General features: G+C 42.5%; 1 protein-coding gene across 6 annotated transcripts in view; it reads right to left on the reverse strand.

Moving 5' to 3' along the window:
- The window catches only part of F8 (coagulation factor VIII), an 81838-nt gene that overhangs the window by 36916 nt on the left and 28194 nt on the right, over window positions 1-16728 (reverse strand). For 5 of the 6 annotated variants that reach the window (XM_083424187.1, XM_083424188.1, XM_083424186.1 and 2 more), the window contains 7 exons: window positions 13039-13139; window positions 10855-10977; window positions 9117-9329; window positions 5585-5656; window positions 3135-3227; window positions 1589-1810; window positions 686-956 (listed from right to left, as the gene is read on the reverse strand). In XM_083424187.1, coding sequence (XP_083280313.1) covers window positions 686-956; window positions 1589-1810; window positions 3135-3227; window positions 5585-5656; window positions 9117-9329; window positions 10855-10977; window positions 13039-13042 — 998 coding nt within the window. In that variant the 5' untranslated portion in view covers window positions 13043-13139. Of the gene's footprint in view, window positions 1-685; window positions 957-1588; window positions 1811-3134; window positions 3228-5584; window positions 5657-9116; window positions 9330-10854; window positions 10978-13038; window positions 13140-16265; window positions 16615-16728 lie in introns of those variants that run through there. The other variant, XM_083424189.1, reaches the window with a different exon arrangement.

Genomic DNA, 16728 nt, shown 5'->3' on the forward strand with positions numbered 1-16728 from the left:
TAGCCAGATAAGTATTCATCACAGACTTCAGGGAAGAGGTCCTGGAGTATTGGCAGTGTCACTGTCAGTGGTCATCATTGTGGGATACCTGTCAATGTAGACTGAGTAGCAAGTTGTTGAGCAGGAACACAAATTGTCTTGCCTAGCTTGACCCACTATCCAACCATCAACTTCTCTGTGACTACATTTCCTTTCTTAGGTGTTTGTTTTGTTCTGCTTAGAAAACTACAGCTGCTTTTATGATATGACTGTAAATTGCCTTAAGACATATTTGTAAAAGGCAATTCCTAAATTAAATAACTACTACTACCACCATCACTGGGGGCTGGCTGACACTGACCTATGAACAGAACCTTTCCAGTGGTGGCTCCCAGATTGTGGAATGCCCTCCCTGGTGACCTACAGGTGGAATTCTAAAACAATCCTGTCTACCCAGGTATTTCAAGACTGAAACATCACTTGTTTTGAGAATATTTTAAAGTATTTTTAGAATGGTTTTTAAAATGTATTTTTAGTATTGATGTGTTTGCCACCTTCGGCTCCATCAGGAAGGAGGGAGGCAGGGAGGGAGGGAGGGATAGAAACTGAACAACAATGATAATGATAATAGTACTGTGCCAGATTCTGCTGCAGCCTGCCACAAACTTAGACCCTACGCTTACAGAAACACAGCTGACACTGTTACCTGGATAAATAAGTGGAGTTATCTGAAGCATAGTCCCAAACAACCTCTTCTGCTGCTATATAATGTTTCCAGGTCATAGGCTGCCTCTTGGCACGAGAACGGCCTGTAATCCTGGGTGGAAAATCACCCATTTGGATCACTGTGCTTTCCATATCGGCCTCACTGTATTCCAAGTAGTCCTCTTCGTCCACGTAGTCCCCTTCCGCCACCCTCATCTTCTTTATGGGTAGGTTTGGACAGACTTCTACCGTAACTAAGATTTCCATGCCAGCTGGAAGTAAAGGTCAGAAATAGGTGTTATCTCCTATGTGCCTACTTGTCTTCCTTGGGCTTAGAGCCCACTAAGGTGGTCAACCTGTGTCTGGCTTGCACCCCTTCACAATTCAGGTGGGAAATCTGTTGACGTCTGACTCCTCCTCTACAGACAACATTCCCTGCACAAATAACGCTGTTGTTCTCGGAATCTTTGATCCTTAGTATGTTGGTGAGCTGCAACTCCTATCATCCTTGGATACTGGCAATTCTGGCTGCGGCTGGTGAGGGTTGTAGCTCACCAACATATTGAGGGTCACAGGTTCCTCAACTCTGCCCTGCACAATTTAAAATTAAGCAGCTCACAAATTCATGAGGCTGATGGCATCTGTAGTCTATCAGCATCTGGAGGGCCACAGGGTCTCCCATTTCTGCCCTATACAGTTTTAAATTAAGCAAGTAACAGTACACTGGAACCTTAAGAGAAGCCAGGGTGCAGAAGCTAGTGGAACCTCTCTGTATCCTAGCCTGTTACTATGCATCTTATATCAACTCAAATACCATTTTTCAATAAAGGGTGGCGGGAGGTTCACCCATTGGTTTTCCATATCTGATCCTTCATTAGCACCTCCTCTTTCCTATAGCTGTTACCTTGCTGGTGTGATGGGATCTGGCAGAACATCTGAAAGATGCCGATGGTTGTGGGCATTGTCTCGGCAGTGAGAAAAGTAGCTGGGGAGAGGTCCAGAGTAGTATGCCGATGGTGTCTCACAAGGAAAGTGTGGCCCTCAAAGAAAATGGAGTGGACTTCAGGTTTGGTGCCCAAACTAATGACATACCAGTAGACCAGTCTGTTCTGGCACACCTTGAAATCTACAAGAGATATAGAAAATATACAAGTGAGGAAACTGTTCAGTGATGCTCAAGACATCCCAATGGGTGCTACCACAGGCTGGATCTGGCCCTGAAGATTTTATTTTGCCCCTGGCAGCCAAGCCAAACTTCACTTGTAAGGTAAAGAAAATTTGTCTTCCACTTTATAGAAACAAAAATGTTCCATGCTTTAATGTTGGATTTTTATTTTTTTTTAAATCATTTTGTATGTATCTCATCTGTATATACTTACGTTAAATGCCATGTTAGAGTCTATGGTGAATCTCTTACTGCTGGAAGCACTAGCTTTGTTTATGAAACCTGATCACTCAAGAATGAATTGGTTTTGATGCTATCAAACTGGGACTTGGGGTCAGGACAAAGAAGCAGAGGGAGGAATCTTGAGCCAGAAGTTGCAGCCAAGAATCTTGAGCCAGGAGTCAAAAGAGCAGTTGCTATTGTTATTGCCCTTTATAGTCCTTCCAGACAAGGAGGAGAAACCAATGACTAACCTGGATCAATGGAGTCCCTCCACAGCCGAAAAACCCTTTAATAGCAATGCATGTTTCTCCCCATAGCTCTGATAGCTATGGAACAGCAATATACAGATCTGTGAATTATATTTTCTAGCTCAGGCATAGGCGAACCCAGCCCTCCAGATGTTTTGGGACTACAACTCCCCTCATCCCTAGCTAACAGGACCAGTGGTCAGGGATGATGGGAGTTGTAGTCTCAAAACATCTGGAGGGCCAAGCTTGCCTATGCCTGTTTTAACTCCATCAGCTTCTAACAGTGGCAAAAATACTAAGGCTAGTCCTTCTGTACAGCATGGTGAAACAGAGTGCTTCAAGCCACAGAATTTAGCTAGGTCATCTCCACACCAGACTTTTAAAGCACTATTAATTATACCACTTCAACGGCCATGAAGAAACTGTAATTCCCGCTGAAGTGGTATAACAGTGATTTAAATGTCTGGTGTGGAATACGACCTTAGCTGAAGGCAGAAATTGGTGCCAGGATGGTAAAGTAAGACTTGGTTGGCAAAATGGGATATCTGTCTAGCAAAGTCGGTGCTGCTTGGTGTTCTACTTCAACTCACAAAACAGCTTGGACCAACCCTGAAAAATGCCCCTCCTAGGCCACCATACAAAGTGGCTCCTGAGAAAATAGAAGCTATATAGAATATAGAAATTTAAAACATCCCTCTGCTTTTCCATTGTGCTTCTGTTCAGCCTCACTCGTGGTGTTTACATTCACCACCATCACCTTCGGTCAATCATTCACTTCTTTTTTTCTTGAGGGGAAAGATATAGGTGGCACTTACCAGGCTGGGATAGATTCATGAATCCATTGATAGTGTGCAGCTCAAGGGACAAAGCATTTCCTAAGGTGTTGGATTCAGAGTACCAGCTTTTGCCTGATGGGAGACATTTGAAAGACAGAGGAAGATTGCATGACTCTTCTCAAGATCCACAAGAATTTCTGCTTCAAATATACAGAATAGGCAGAGGCAGCTGCTGCGAAAGAACTTGCAAGTCATTATTGAAAAAAGAACAAGAAACATGGCAAAAAAAAAAAAAAGAGTGCTTGGACATGGAGTTTTAAAACATGTACCTGTGCCAGGAAAGAGTGAGGCAAAAGGTAAGTGTGGATAAGTCCTTTGTTGGATGTCCATTAGTTCTAATGTTAGAACACATGGAGAGAAACATCTCCCAATCCACTTTTTCCACACTGTGCATTATTTTACATACCTCTACTGTGCCTCCTCTTTTTTGCCTTTCCCCTGCTATACTAAAACCACAAAGGCATTTTCTCATAGGAGAGTTCCTCCAACCCTTTAATTGTTTTGTCTGCCCTTTTCTGGATCCTACTAACCATGGGTGTAGCCAGGATTTTTGTTAGGAGGGGACCAAAAAGTTGTTTAGCTTTTGGGGGGAGATCACAGGTAAAATTCCCCCCTAAAAGAGGACACTATGGGGGCAGGCTTTTGTTTGAGGGGCAGGAGTCTGCTATGGGGGGACAGAAACTTAGTTAACTGAGGGTTTTTAATGTATTTCAATACTTTTTGGGCTATGCCCAAACTATTAACCCATAATCTCAATATCATGCCAATAAAAACTAACAGGCTCACTCACTTGGCAGCAACTCTGGTGTCATTTTCAGGTGGAGCGTTTTTTATTTGCTTGGGTTGCTTACCAGGAAAGCTGGCTGTAGGTCTTGCTTTATCAGTTCTGTTGAATTTTATGGATTTTTAAAATGCCTACTTTCTTCTTTTCTATCTATTTAGCTGTTGTTGGCTTTTAATTAGTGTGTGTGTGTGTGTGTGTGTGTGTGTGTGTGTGTGTAAACTTCTACCCTGGAAGTTTATTGAAGAGTGCCATAAAATGTTTTGTGGGTGGTATTCAACAAAGTTTTACTCACAGTGTGAATGGTAGACCCACTGAAAGTAAAGAACAGGACAAAGTTAGGTTCAGTAATTTCAGTTGGTCTACTCTGAGTAAAACTCAGTTGAATAAAGCCCAGCAAAATAAGTCAGCAGTCTTGTACATACTGACCTGGGAGTAAGTTCCAAAGACTAATGAAGCTTACTTTTGAGAAGACAGGCATAGGATTTTCACTTAAAAATGGGGGTAAATCCTGAGACTATAAACAAATTAAGTTTATTTTTTCCTATACTCTTTTACTCATTCTCCTGCTGTAATTGAATTAATTCCTGTTTCGTAACTGGCCCTTCGAAGTCTGACTGACTCTTGGGATTGCTTTGAGATGCTCCAGTCCAACCTGAGCAGCTTCTCATCAATATTATAAAAGGGCTATGGAAATGATGCCGAACCCGTGGTCTTCAATATGTTGCTAGACTCCAGTTCCCATCAACCCTGACTCTGACCATGTTGGCTAGGGCTGAGGGGCGTTAAGAGTCTGACAATGTCCTGAGCTTTCCTCAACCTTAGTCTAAGGCAATATCACTCTGGATCAGACCTGATCTAACACATGTAGCAGAATTAGATAGGTGAAATATTCATCTGGCAGACTGGACTATACCAATCTAGTCTACCAGGTAAGGGATTATATTGGTTATGATTCTCCTGAGGACCAAGTTTCTTGCAATCAAAAAACAAAGTAATGAATCAGGAAGAAACGTAGCCAGCTTCCTGCTGGGCTAATTTTATACTTGAAATTATTTTACAGTGTTGCTGCAATAAAAAGTGTAAGACCCACCAACCAATAATCTGAAATGATACAGTCTACTCTATTGCTTTAGGACTATTCTACCTTATTGCTATCACATGCTGAAGCATGATAACATCTCAGTGGCAAATCACTTCGCCAGTCCTTGAAACTCTTAAGGAGCCTTTTGGCACCCTGAAGACACACCAATTTATTGTGTTATTAGCTTATGTGGCCCAGACCCAACCTAGTCCATAACATAGCTCTTGAAATACGTTTATCTGAAGCTTTGTCCAGGGTCACCACCAGTTTTAGCATCATCCTTAGGAAGAGAAAGGAAATTGCTCTTAGCTACAGAAGATTTTTTCTCCCTGCAGGGATATGGAAAAACATACAAAAGATGGAACATGGGAAGCTGCCTTACACTCACTCAGGGTCCTTCTAGGTCAGTATTTTTTACACTGAGTGGCAGCAGCTCTCCAAGGTTAAAGAAAGAGGGTTCTCTCCCAGCCCCACCTGGAGATGCCAGGGATTCAACCTGGAATCTTCCACATGCAAGACAAATGTTCTACCCTCTTCTCCCCTTCCTCCCCACACCATTCTTACCTTCATCAAACACTGCAAAGAGTAGCACAAATTCTTGCACTATGCTTTGAATTCCTTCACTCATCAGGGTCCCTGCATACAAGATTTTTGAAAATGGAATCATTAAAAAAGAAAAAGAAAACCTCCAGTACCCAGTCCTGTAATGCAGCAGGGCTGGGCAGAGATAAAGAGCCACCACTTACACCACAGCAGGGACAATTATATAATCTCTGGGGTGCTCTTTGCCAAACCTCTCCATGCCTCTCTTTTGCAGCAACAAACCCACAAAATAAGCTCAGCAGAAGAAGAGGTGGGTAATGCTAGCAAGCAAAACCAAAACTAGAACTTTAATTTTGAATAATTCTTTTATTATGATTGACCAAAATATCAACAAAGGGTGATCCAGCTTTTGAGTTATAGAATCATGGAATTGTAGTTAGAGGGGACCCTTAGGGTCATCTAGTTCCTGCAATGCATGAACTCAACTAAAGCATCCATGACAGATGAGTATCAAACCTCTGCTTAAAAACCTCCAAGGAAGGAGAGTCCACTTTCCAAGAGAGTCCATTTCACTGTCAAACAGTTCTTACCCTCAAAAAGTTCTTCCTGGTGTCGGAATCTCCTTCCTTGTAATTTGAATCTGTTGGTTTGGGTTCTACCCTCTGAAGTATGAGAAAACATCTTCATGTGACAGCTTTTGATATTTGAATATTGCTATCATATCTCCTCTCAGTCTCCTCTTTTCCAGGCTGAACATACCAAACTCCCATAACCATTCCTGATAAGGCTTGGTTTCCAGACCCTTAATCATTTTGGTTGCCCTCCTCTGCACACATTCCACATTTTCAATATCCTTCTAAATTGTGACCCGCCTAACCTTTCCCCTGCAACTGTTTCCCTTCTACTTGTGTATACTCTTCCTTCATGATTTCCCCTTTCTTCCATTTTTTTATAAATGCCCTTTATCAGTTCATCTGTAAGCTCCTTATGCAGCCACACTGCTTTCTTTAGATACCTCTAACTTTTTTTACTTGTTGGAATTGTCTGCATTTGTGCCTTCAATGGTTCACCTTTAACAAATTCCCATCCACCTTGTACTTCCTTCTCATGGATTTCTTCACAAGTGTGCACTGCTCCTCCCTTCTTGTTTTGTCTATTCCTCTATACCCTTTAATTTCTACATTCCAGTCATGAGCCTTATCCCACTAGCTATCAGTAAAGTCTATTGGGTCATATTTTCCATCCTATATTATCGTCTTGCTTGTTTCACATACTCTGCACATTAGTACAGAGACAACTGAAATCATTAGCCATTCCCTCCAGCTGCTTCCTTCTTGTAGTTTCCTGCCCTTTAGCAGAATTCTGGAGCATCACCTCAATTTCCTGTGCATCAATGAAGCTATTATCCCTCGTAATATGTGCTCCCCTGTATTTTGTCCCCCTGCCCTCAGGATTTAGTTTAAAGATCTGATCAGGTTTGCAAGACTCTTAACAAACACATTCTTGCCAACCGCTGTGAGGTGCTACCTATCTCTAGCCAGAAGCCCATCTTCAAGGAAGCAGAGACCATGGTCCAAGAAGCCAAACATTTCCTAGCAACACCTGTGCTGCCAGCGATTACTTCCAGCATTTTCCTCTCTCTTCCTGTGCCACAACCTTCAACAGGAAGGAGTGACGAGAAAACCACCTGTGCTCCAAGGCCCGTCAACTTCCTTCCCAGAGTCTCATAATCCCTTGCTGTACATCAAAGGCTGTGTGTGGCACTATTGTTTGTACACCCATGAATCAGAAGGAAGTGGTTGTGGTCAGATGGCTTTATAAGACTTGGCAACTTCTCTGTCACATTGTGAATCTTTGCACCTGGAAGACAGCACACTTCCTGGGACATCCTGTTTCCTCTGTAGGGAGTCACCTACCACCACTTCCTCTTGGGAGTGGCAAGGATTGTTCTGTATATTGCACCTTCCAAAGCCACTTTGGTCTGAGGTCTGCAACTGCTGTCCTTGCTCCTTTGGGCCAGAATTGGTGTCAGAAGTGGGGGCATGCAATCCATTTTGCAGCTCCACTGACACAGCATGGCTCCTGACAGTCCTGCTTCTGTGTGTCATGTTCCTCCAGAGGTTTGTCTCCTGCAATCTGCAATCTTCCTCCACTGCTGTTCTAGGACAGTACACTCTACTCTGTCAATAAATTCCTCATCTTTCCCAGTAGCTCAAAGGATAGGTGGATAGGTGGGCCTCAAATTGCTATAGTGTCTCTCCCAGCAAGGCATTTGCTGCAGGTGTAGTTTTGCACATCCTCAGGCAGGAAGAAAAGCATGGCACAGGTATTGGAAGGTCACTGCAGCACATCCCTCTCTGACCATGTCTCTTGGTCCTATGTATACCTGAGCCTCTCCCTCAAACACCCCTGCTAAATGCCATACAAACGCCCCTGTTTACAAGTCCTGTTCACAAGCCCCCAGAGACTGCAATCAGCTAAATAGAACTGTGGCTGGCTGCTAGTCAACAGAACTCTTCAACTGGCTGGAGTTTAAGCAAAGTACTGGGGTGCGAGTTATTTTATTTATTTTTTTAAAACTTGCATGGTACTGAAGTCATAATGCCTGCACTGGTCAAAAACATACTTTTGTAGCATAGCTTTAGAAATGGTTTGGCAAAGGTTGGTTATCATGAAAAGCATTTGCACTTCAGAAACTTCCACTGCTGGCACCTCCCAAGAGCTCCCGTGTTCTACTCACAGCTGGCCAATAAAAATAATTCCCTTCCTTGTGTTATAGGAAATGAGTAGCTTCCAGAATGGAACAAAACAGGAGTCTTGAAATGTTGCTTTAACTCTCTGCATTGTCTCAGATATTTTCTTCTCCCTCCCCCTCCTTCCCGTCTTCCAGATAGCACAGTTGTTTAGCACATGGAGCGATGAGTTGGACAATGTTGGGTACTAATCTCATCCCAGCCACGAACTTATTGGTTGGCATGAAGCAAACCACTATTTCCCAGCTTCGTTGCCCTGTACCTAATTCTGAACAATATAGATAATAATATTGGCCTATGTTTTAGGGGTGTTGTAAAGGCTGCAGAGACAAGGGCTAATAAGACCCTTTACAACATGAGTCCAAGATATCTGAAAGACCACCTGATCCCTTATATCCTGACCTGATCACTGAGATATTTTGGGGAGTCTCAGCTGGTGTGGTCCTCCATGGCTCAGATGCACAGCTTGTAGCTACTAGAAGCCATGCACTCAGTGTAGTAGCCCAAGCCTGTGGAACTCCCTCCCACCTGAGATTAGACAAACACCTTCCTGGTTGAACTTTAGGCACACGACTAAGACATTTTTGTTCCAGCAAGCATTTTAAGGAAGTGTTTGGTTTATTATACATATTTAGTGTTTGATTGTCCCAGTTTCTGTAAGTTGTTTTTAAGTATGCTACTTAGAAATGTGAATAATTAAGTGCTATAGAAATGTGTTGAATAAACGTCTGTGAAATGTCTGCAAGTATTTCAGAAAAAGTGATACAAATGGGAAGGTCTCTTCCATCTCCTGGTCTTACCTGGCTGACAAACCAGCAGGGCTCCAATCAAGCCAGAGTTGACGTCCTTGACACTGTCCACACGAGAGGAGTAGGAATAAGTCAAACACTGTGGGTCAGACCCGGTTGGACCTTGCTCTTTTAAGATGTCCCACACGTAAGTCTGAGTCTGGCCAGGCTCCACAGCATCATCTTCTTTCTCTGGCCTGCTGCTTGCATCATCATAACCTGCCCCTGAAAACACATAAGCAACCTTTCAGTTAACATTACAGTTGCTGGAGCCAATCCTTTCCTTTAAGGGTAGGAATGGGTGAATCTTTTAATTTTGGTTTCTCATTTTCCCAATCTTAAGTTTACATTCCCCCATCAGTTTGAAATTTTAAAAAAGTCCCCATTAAAATCAACAGGACTTTAGTGTGATTCTGCCCACCCCACCCCCCGCAATATACACATATGTGCATGTGATTTTGCCTAGTGTACTTATTTTTGCAAAGCAATTTCCCATATTATAATACATTTTTAAAAATTTATTTCACTGACATGTTAAAGCACACTTTGGTATATGCATTACTTGGGTGGAAAACTGCATTGCAAAATTTGGTGAAGAGTGAATTTCAGAGGGCTTCTTTGTTTCAGTTCGTGTATAGCATGGATTAAGTAGGTTCGCTTTAACATATAAACTGAACTGAATTTATCCCCCTTCCCTATTTATGACAGCCTTTTACTGAGGTCTAATTTTCACACTACAGGAGTCAGCACACTGGATCTGAACATGACATAGGGACTGTCCAGACGTCCTTTGTATTGTGTATTCATGATGATTTGTGCTCATTATGGTACTGGGGCAATTATATCCGAACCTACTTCCAATTCTGTTACAGGATTGGTTTGGGATGCCACAGAGACAACTGGGTGGCAATGCTCTTCTAGGAGAGGGCCGCCCCTTTCACCTTGCCGTGATATACTGTAGGCAGGAGGACAACAGCCCAAGAGCTAGTCTTTATTTCATCCGCTCTGGAAGACAGAGAGACTTGGCTTGCTCTCTGTGCTGAATGCAAAGTTATGGCTTTGGGTATCCACCTGGAAACCTAATGGGAGAGCAAGATCTGTTGTGAGCTCCTCCATCCTATGCTCGGGTTGTATAGATGCATAAATATAACCAGATATCCTAAGGACATCACAGTCTCTAATGACCAAGGAAAACAAAGCTTGGATAAGTACTGGAACCCCCTGGAGTCTGTCACTCTTCAAATACTGGAGTGCCTGCCACAACACTGACTGCAACTGCAAAAGTTTTGAGACAGTCACACTGCTTTGTTTTCAGCTGGTGAGCCTCCTGTAACTTCCAGCTGAAATCCTGTAGCTTTTTACACAACAAATGTTCCAGGATGGTGGTGGGGAGTTATCCCACTTTTGTTGTGATTTAGGTCAAGAATCCTCCCCATTACAATAATGTAGTAACACTGGGGAAGCATTGCAGATCAGCCAATAGTGGAATGATGTTTGGATGGTCCAGTATCAATGCACCACTAATGAATCAATCATTGCATCAATGCCATGTTGCAGAATACATCTGTAAAAAAACAAACCCCCAACCAATCTGGATATGGCTGTAGAAACACAGGTTTGAATCCCTCATCAGCCACAAAGCTAATTGGGCAGCCTTGGATCAGGTGTTAGAATGTGTGGGTCATACCAAATTCTGTTAAAGGGGTGTGCAATATGAATGGACATGGTGGTCTGTGTGTATCAAACTCACCCTCTGAAGCTTTCCAGTAGGACACCCCTATGGCGTGGATGCTGAAAGGACGGGAAGCCAGATTCTTAAAGGTTACGACCACCTTGTCGTGAACTTCTGCTCGGATGGTAGGGCCCAGAAGACCTGTAGGGGAGAAGGAGGATGGGAACCTTAATATCTTGGATCCCATTTGATTAAGAATTTGAACTTGGGTTGCAGTTTTTACCAAAATGTTCAATGCTCAGATCAATGTGATACATAGGCAAAATGCTGCTCAAAGGCACAGCAGGTGCTCTATATACAGCTGCACAAGTAAAGATGTCAATCCAACAATGATAGCCCCCCACCCCACCCCTCCAAGCCTGTAATAAGCGAAAGGGGCAGGCACAACTAGTGCAGCAAGCAGCTTTGATTCTTAGACTGGGTAAGCAGTCTAGCACTTCTCTGACAAGGTTGAACCATCCCTGTCTGTTCATGCCTGTGTTGGCATCTCCATGATTTGGGTGGTGGAGGAGGTGGACAGGAAAGCTAAGGTAACAGCCAACAACACCCAGAGAGGTGAGACTGGACAGTTTTCTTAGGGTTGCCATATTTCAAAAAGTGAAAATTCGGATACAAAAGTTGTTGTAGAGCTTTTTTGTTTAGTTTTGCCCAAAGTTGAGGTTTTTTTGTTTTGCTTTTTTTGCAAATTCACTAAACTATAGACTTCCAATATGCCATATATCCAGGTTTTCCCAGGCATGTCAGCTATTTCCATCTGGACACTATTTCTGACTGCTATATTCCAGCTATGTCCGACAAATTCCAGGCATATGGCAACCCTATGCTTTCTGATAACTCCAGAGGCAGAGTTGGCAGAGCAATAAGAACTAGCCTCTGTCAGCTTTGAAGATGGAGCCAGGTCATGCTTTCTTTTTTCCAGCCAGAACTTGCCAGAACTCAGTTCTGGCACCTCTCATGTGGGCACCATTGCCATTATAAGAGAACATGGGAGGCGCTCATGGTGAGTTCCGGCACCTCTTTTCCTAGAAAAACAGCACTGCTGGTGCCCATTGGAACTTGTGAGACAGAAGGCAGGGCACCCAAACAGTAGGTGAAGCCAGAGCCAATGATGGGCAGAGCCAACTGAAGGCTCGTACACACTTCCACTTGTGTAGTGCCTGGAAAACAGAGGTTCGAGTGGTTTTCTGCTGGACCTGCTAGGCACGAGTGTCCAAGTGAGTTTCGCCTTGCCCTGCTGCTTACCATTGAAAGCCCTCTTTTTAGCAGTAGATCGGAACAAATGGGGAAAACCTGAATTAACAAATGAAGCTGATAAGCAGTGTTACCCCACCTCCACCCCCCCGGACTGGTTTAAGTCAGAAAAGGCGAGCTAAGCGCAGACTGCGGTTGGTGAAGCAGTGCCCCATTTGCACTTACACTGCTTAGAATGAAACAGCCCTGAATACTTTTGACATTTCTGTATTTGCAAATATGTGGGTAGCAGAGCTGACGTAGTGGGAAGAGATACTCCTACAAGGGAACAGATAACAAGCTCCAAGAGAGGGCACATTCTCTACAGCCAGCTCACAGATCTCAATCTCACTCACAGATACATTCCACTGCCTGTCTTGTAATCAGTAGCTCCCTTTGGGGATACCTAAGCCAACCATTCTATGCTAAATTAGCAAGCAATCTACTTAATAAAGACATGGAGCTATAACATAAATATCCCATGTCTTCACCAAATGATCTACAAAGTAGCTTGCAAGAAAACGAATGTGTCAAAAACCACCATAATACAAGTAACACTTAACTTGTATGAATTCAGCGTTAATGTGCTTGGTAAAATAATAATAATAATTGGAGGCAGAAAGGGTGTGGGTGTCCAGGGGAAAAAAGCCTTTGGCAATTCCACCCACCATTGAACTCAATGCCTCCAACTGGAGAATGTAGAAGAGATTCCTCATATGTTAATTTTATGTGCTTTATTTAAATTGGGGAATTAATAATTGATTCCAATTTATGCACTGTCCGGCCCCATCTGCACTGTACATTTAAAATGTATTATATCAGTTTAAAAAGTCATGGTTTTCCCCAAAGAAGCCTGGGAGCTGTAGTTTATTAAGGATGCTTAGAGTTGTTAGAAGACCCCTATTATCCTACGACTCCCAGAGTGGTTTAACAAGCAGTCCCTCTCTCTACAAAAAAGATCCTTTTGCTTACCCATCCAAGCAGGCTTGGGTTTTTTTTGTGTGAAGGTAGAATCTGTGTATTCCAGATATATGGCTTTCTTGTACCGAGTGGTTGGCGTGGGGGAGAATACCCTGGAAAAGGAAAGGGGCATGGTTAAATTGAACAGCTATAAAATATACTGTCTGCTTTGAGTTCTGAGTTACTAGATTATATAATTTATATTTATGCCCAACTCTCCCACCAATAAGTATTACCCAGAGCTACTTACAAAAAAGAAAAACAATAATTAGTAAATAAACACTCAACAGTAACCCACTCCCCCGCAATAATGAAAAAGTAATTGTGAAAAACAGTGATTAGAATAATTAAAAACAGCATAATTAAATAATTATAATTAAATAATTATAATTAAAATATTAAAACCTGCTAGAATTGGGAAAAAAGTTCTCAGTTTCTATCTGTGGCCACATCTGGCTTCTTTTAAAGCAATATCATACCACTTTAACAATCATGTATTTCCTCAAATAACCCTGTAAACTGCAGTTTGTTATGGGTGCTGAGAGTTATTAAAAGACCTCACAGTGTTATCATTCCCAGAGTTCCTGGGAAGACGGGTTGATTGTTAAATCACTCTGAAAAAACTCCATAAGGCGAATAAGGAGTCTCCTAACAACTCTCAGTACCCTTAACATACAATAGTTTCTCAGATTCCTTTGGGGGAAGCTATGACTGCCTAACATGGAACGATGCTTCATGTCCTCTTTTTCCAGGACACACCCTCTTTTACAGGATTAAAATTTTTGTCCTGGTGGATTTTTTAAATTTGGCAAAACGTCCAGGTCTTTTATTGTTTGGTTTTTGTTTTGTTTTGTTTTGTTTACACAGTAACCCAAGAATTTTTTAAAATAAATAAAGACAATATAAAAAGCCCTACACTGACCAACATCTTCCACTGTAAAGAATTCTACAAAGAATTAAATCAGTTTCTCTGCAACTTTCCCAGTCCTCCCCACAGTGACCATGTTAGAAAGCTGTTAAACTGGCTGTTTCATGGTTGTGACAGAAAGATTAAAAAGAGTTTGGTGATGCAGTGCAGTGGAATTCCACCAGGGTGCTGAGTTGTAAAAAAATGGTAAAAAGGGTTTTTCATTCTGAAAATCGGTGACTAGTGTCTTTGTAACAGTATATGGACATTTCAGTCAGAGGGGGAGCGATCTTGTGGAAAGAGAAGAATCCCATAAAGAGAAATTAGGAAGCTGAATTGGAGACAGGAGAAGTTTAACTTCCACTGAATTTACCCTATTTATACTTTATTGTTTCCTGAAAGAATTCTATCTCTTGATACATCATTTTTTCTTCTTACCAGCTTTGTTCTGTAAAATAAACTCCTTTTCCTGTTTTAACTTCCCTGGGTCTCCGGGTTTTCTTTTCAAAAAAGCAAAACTTGGCCCGTAGTTAAGGGGGTTCACCACCATTGGTGGTAACCTCATGATACGAAATGAAAAAAACCGCAAGTAGAATAAAGTGTTTTATATTTCTATGAGGGAAAAACCCTGTCAGAAAATGGCACCCCCTCATAAAATTCTGGAAGTGAAAGGGGACGGTCAGGAGAAGCTCAGTCTGAAGGAGCAGCTTCTGAGGAAGTTCTAGTCAGGATTTAGAATTTAGGAAAACAAAACTTGAAATTGCCAAAATTCAAACAGAAGCAGAAAAAGGAAAAGGAAAAGTCAAGCTTCAAGCAGAACAAGCCAGGCTTCAAGGAGAACAGCAGATTCAGTTTGCCAAAATACAGACAGAGAAAGAAATGTCACTATAGCAGGATAAAGAGAAACATGAAAAAGGAATGTACAATCTTAAAATGCAAGAGAGGCACCTGAAGGGTAGAGTTACCAGTACCACAGAGAAGCAGGGAAGTTACCTTAGTGGAACAAAATAAATTTCCACAATATCAGAAAAGAGATGACGTGGAAGGTTTTTTTGTTTAGTTCTAAGAGAACTTGTAAAGATTTGGAGGTTCTAGATGAAGCCAGGACAATATATTTGCATCCACTGATATGTGGCAGTCTTAGTGAGGTTTACTCAGAGACAAGAAATAAAGAAACCTCAGCTTGTTTACTCTTTAAGGAAAGAGTGAGGATATGATTTGGGCTCATTGTTGAACAGAGCAGAAAAACAATTAGAGATATTAAAAGGAAACTGGTGAAATGTAAGCCCAGTTAGGTTGCCTCCTAGAGCGAGCCTTAAATAGATAGGTTGAGGGATGTACAGTTCAGACATTTGAATAACTGAAGCAGTTCTTTAAACATGTTCCCTCAAACTTTATTTGGTTTTTGAGGGATAAAAAGCTGCAAACAGTGATGGAAGCAGCAGATTTCCTGGACGAGATAAAAGGGGACATGGGAGAGTTGTTATTCTCATGAACCTTCAGGAAAAGAAAGGTTTGAGACACCAAAAACCAAACAAAATAAAATGGGAAAGTTAATTTGTTTTCACTGCCAGGAAAAGAGACACACAAGAAATCACTGTGCAAAATTAGAGAAAGCTAAAATATCAACTTCTGTCAAAAATGTTGAGTTTATTAGAAAGGCAGAGCCTGTCACAAATCAGCCCACAAACTCTGCTCACAGCTAAGCCAGCCTGAGAAACCAGCCAATGTTTTACAGATCTAGAGAGTTTAAAAATATATAAACAGGGATTATATGGAATTCCTAGCAGCAGTGCAGGCGTAAAACTGTTAGAGAGTGCAAAACTGCAACACCAGGTGCTCCCTCAATAAAGCTGTGTGCTCCTGTCCCTGGACTCTGTTGAAAAAAAACCCAGCTTTGCCATGCAAACCAGGAAGTGACTTCACCAGGCAACTATTTTTTCTTATCTCTGTGGCTGCAATCTCCTAGGTGACATGGACGCCTTTGGCAACTGAATGTGCATGCGTACTGCTTCCATTTCCCATCCAGCCACCCACTCCAGGAGGAACAATGTAACTGTGGAGGCTCCCTGCATACTTGAAATTATTGAACACAGATTGTACCGGGTGTCTAGGAAGAGGAAGTGTACTGCCCTCTGGGAAACAAGAAAATAGTTAGTGATTCCCAGAAAGTACAGGCTGCAAATACACCAGCTAGCCCATGAGACACCAATGTCTGGACCCCTTGGATTTAAGAAAAATAGGGAAAGGACATCAGAGCCTTCAGTAAGTCTTGTGCAGCATATCAGCTTGCAGGTCCTTCCCTCCATCCCAAAGCTGGGCAACCACTTACTAGGCTTCCAGTATTTGTTACCCCGAAATTGATCTTCTCAGTTTTGGGGTACTTCAGGCTTGGCGCCATGTGCAGGAAAACTGCAGGCATCGCTCTGGCAGGAAGTATGGGACTCTCCTCAAGTGGATCTTCTCAATTTTGTGCCACCTCTGCTCCGCACGCTGCTCCAGCTCTGTAAGGAAATTCCGGGTCTCTGCCCCCAAACGGATCTTCTCGATTTTCTGCCACCCCAGGCTTGGTGCCCTGTGCAAGAAAACTGCTGGCATGCTAAACTGCTGGCACTGCTCTGGATCTCGGAAGGAATATCCAGGGCTCTGGCAGGTCCTAGAGCCCTTCCCTCCTTCCCAATGTTGGGAAAGCACTTACCAGCTTTGGGAAGGTGGTACCAGGACTCCCAGAGCCCTAGCTCCGCCCTCTCAAAGCTAGACAAAATGGGCAGACTTTGTAATCTTTCATAAAATAG

This window comes from Podarcis tiliguerta (assembly GCF_965153285.1).
Source record: "Podarcis tiliguerta genome assembly, chromosome: Z".
Lineage (NCBI taxonomy): Eukaryota > Metazoa > Chordata > Lepidosauria > Squamata > Lacertidae > Podarcis > Podarcis tiliguerta.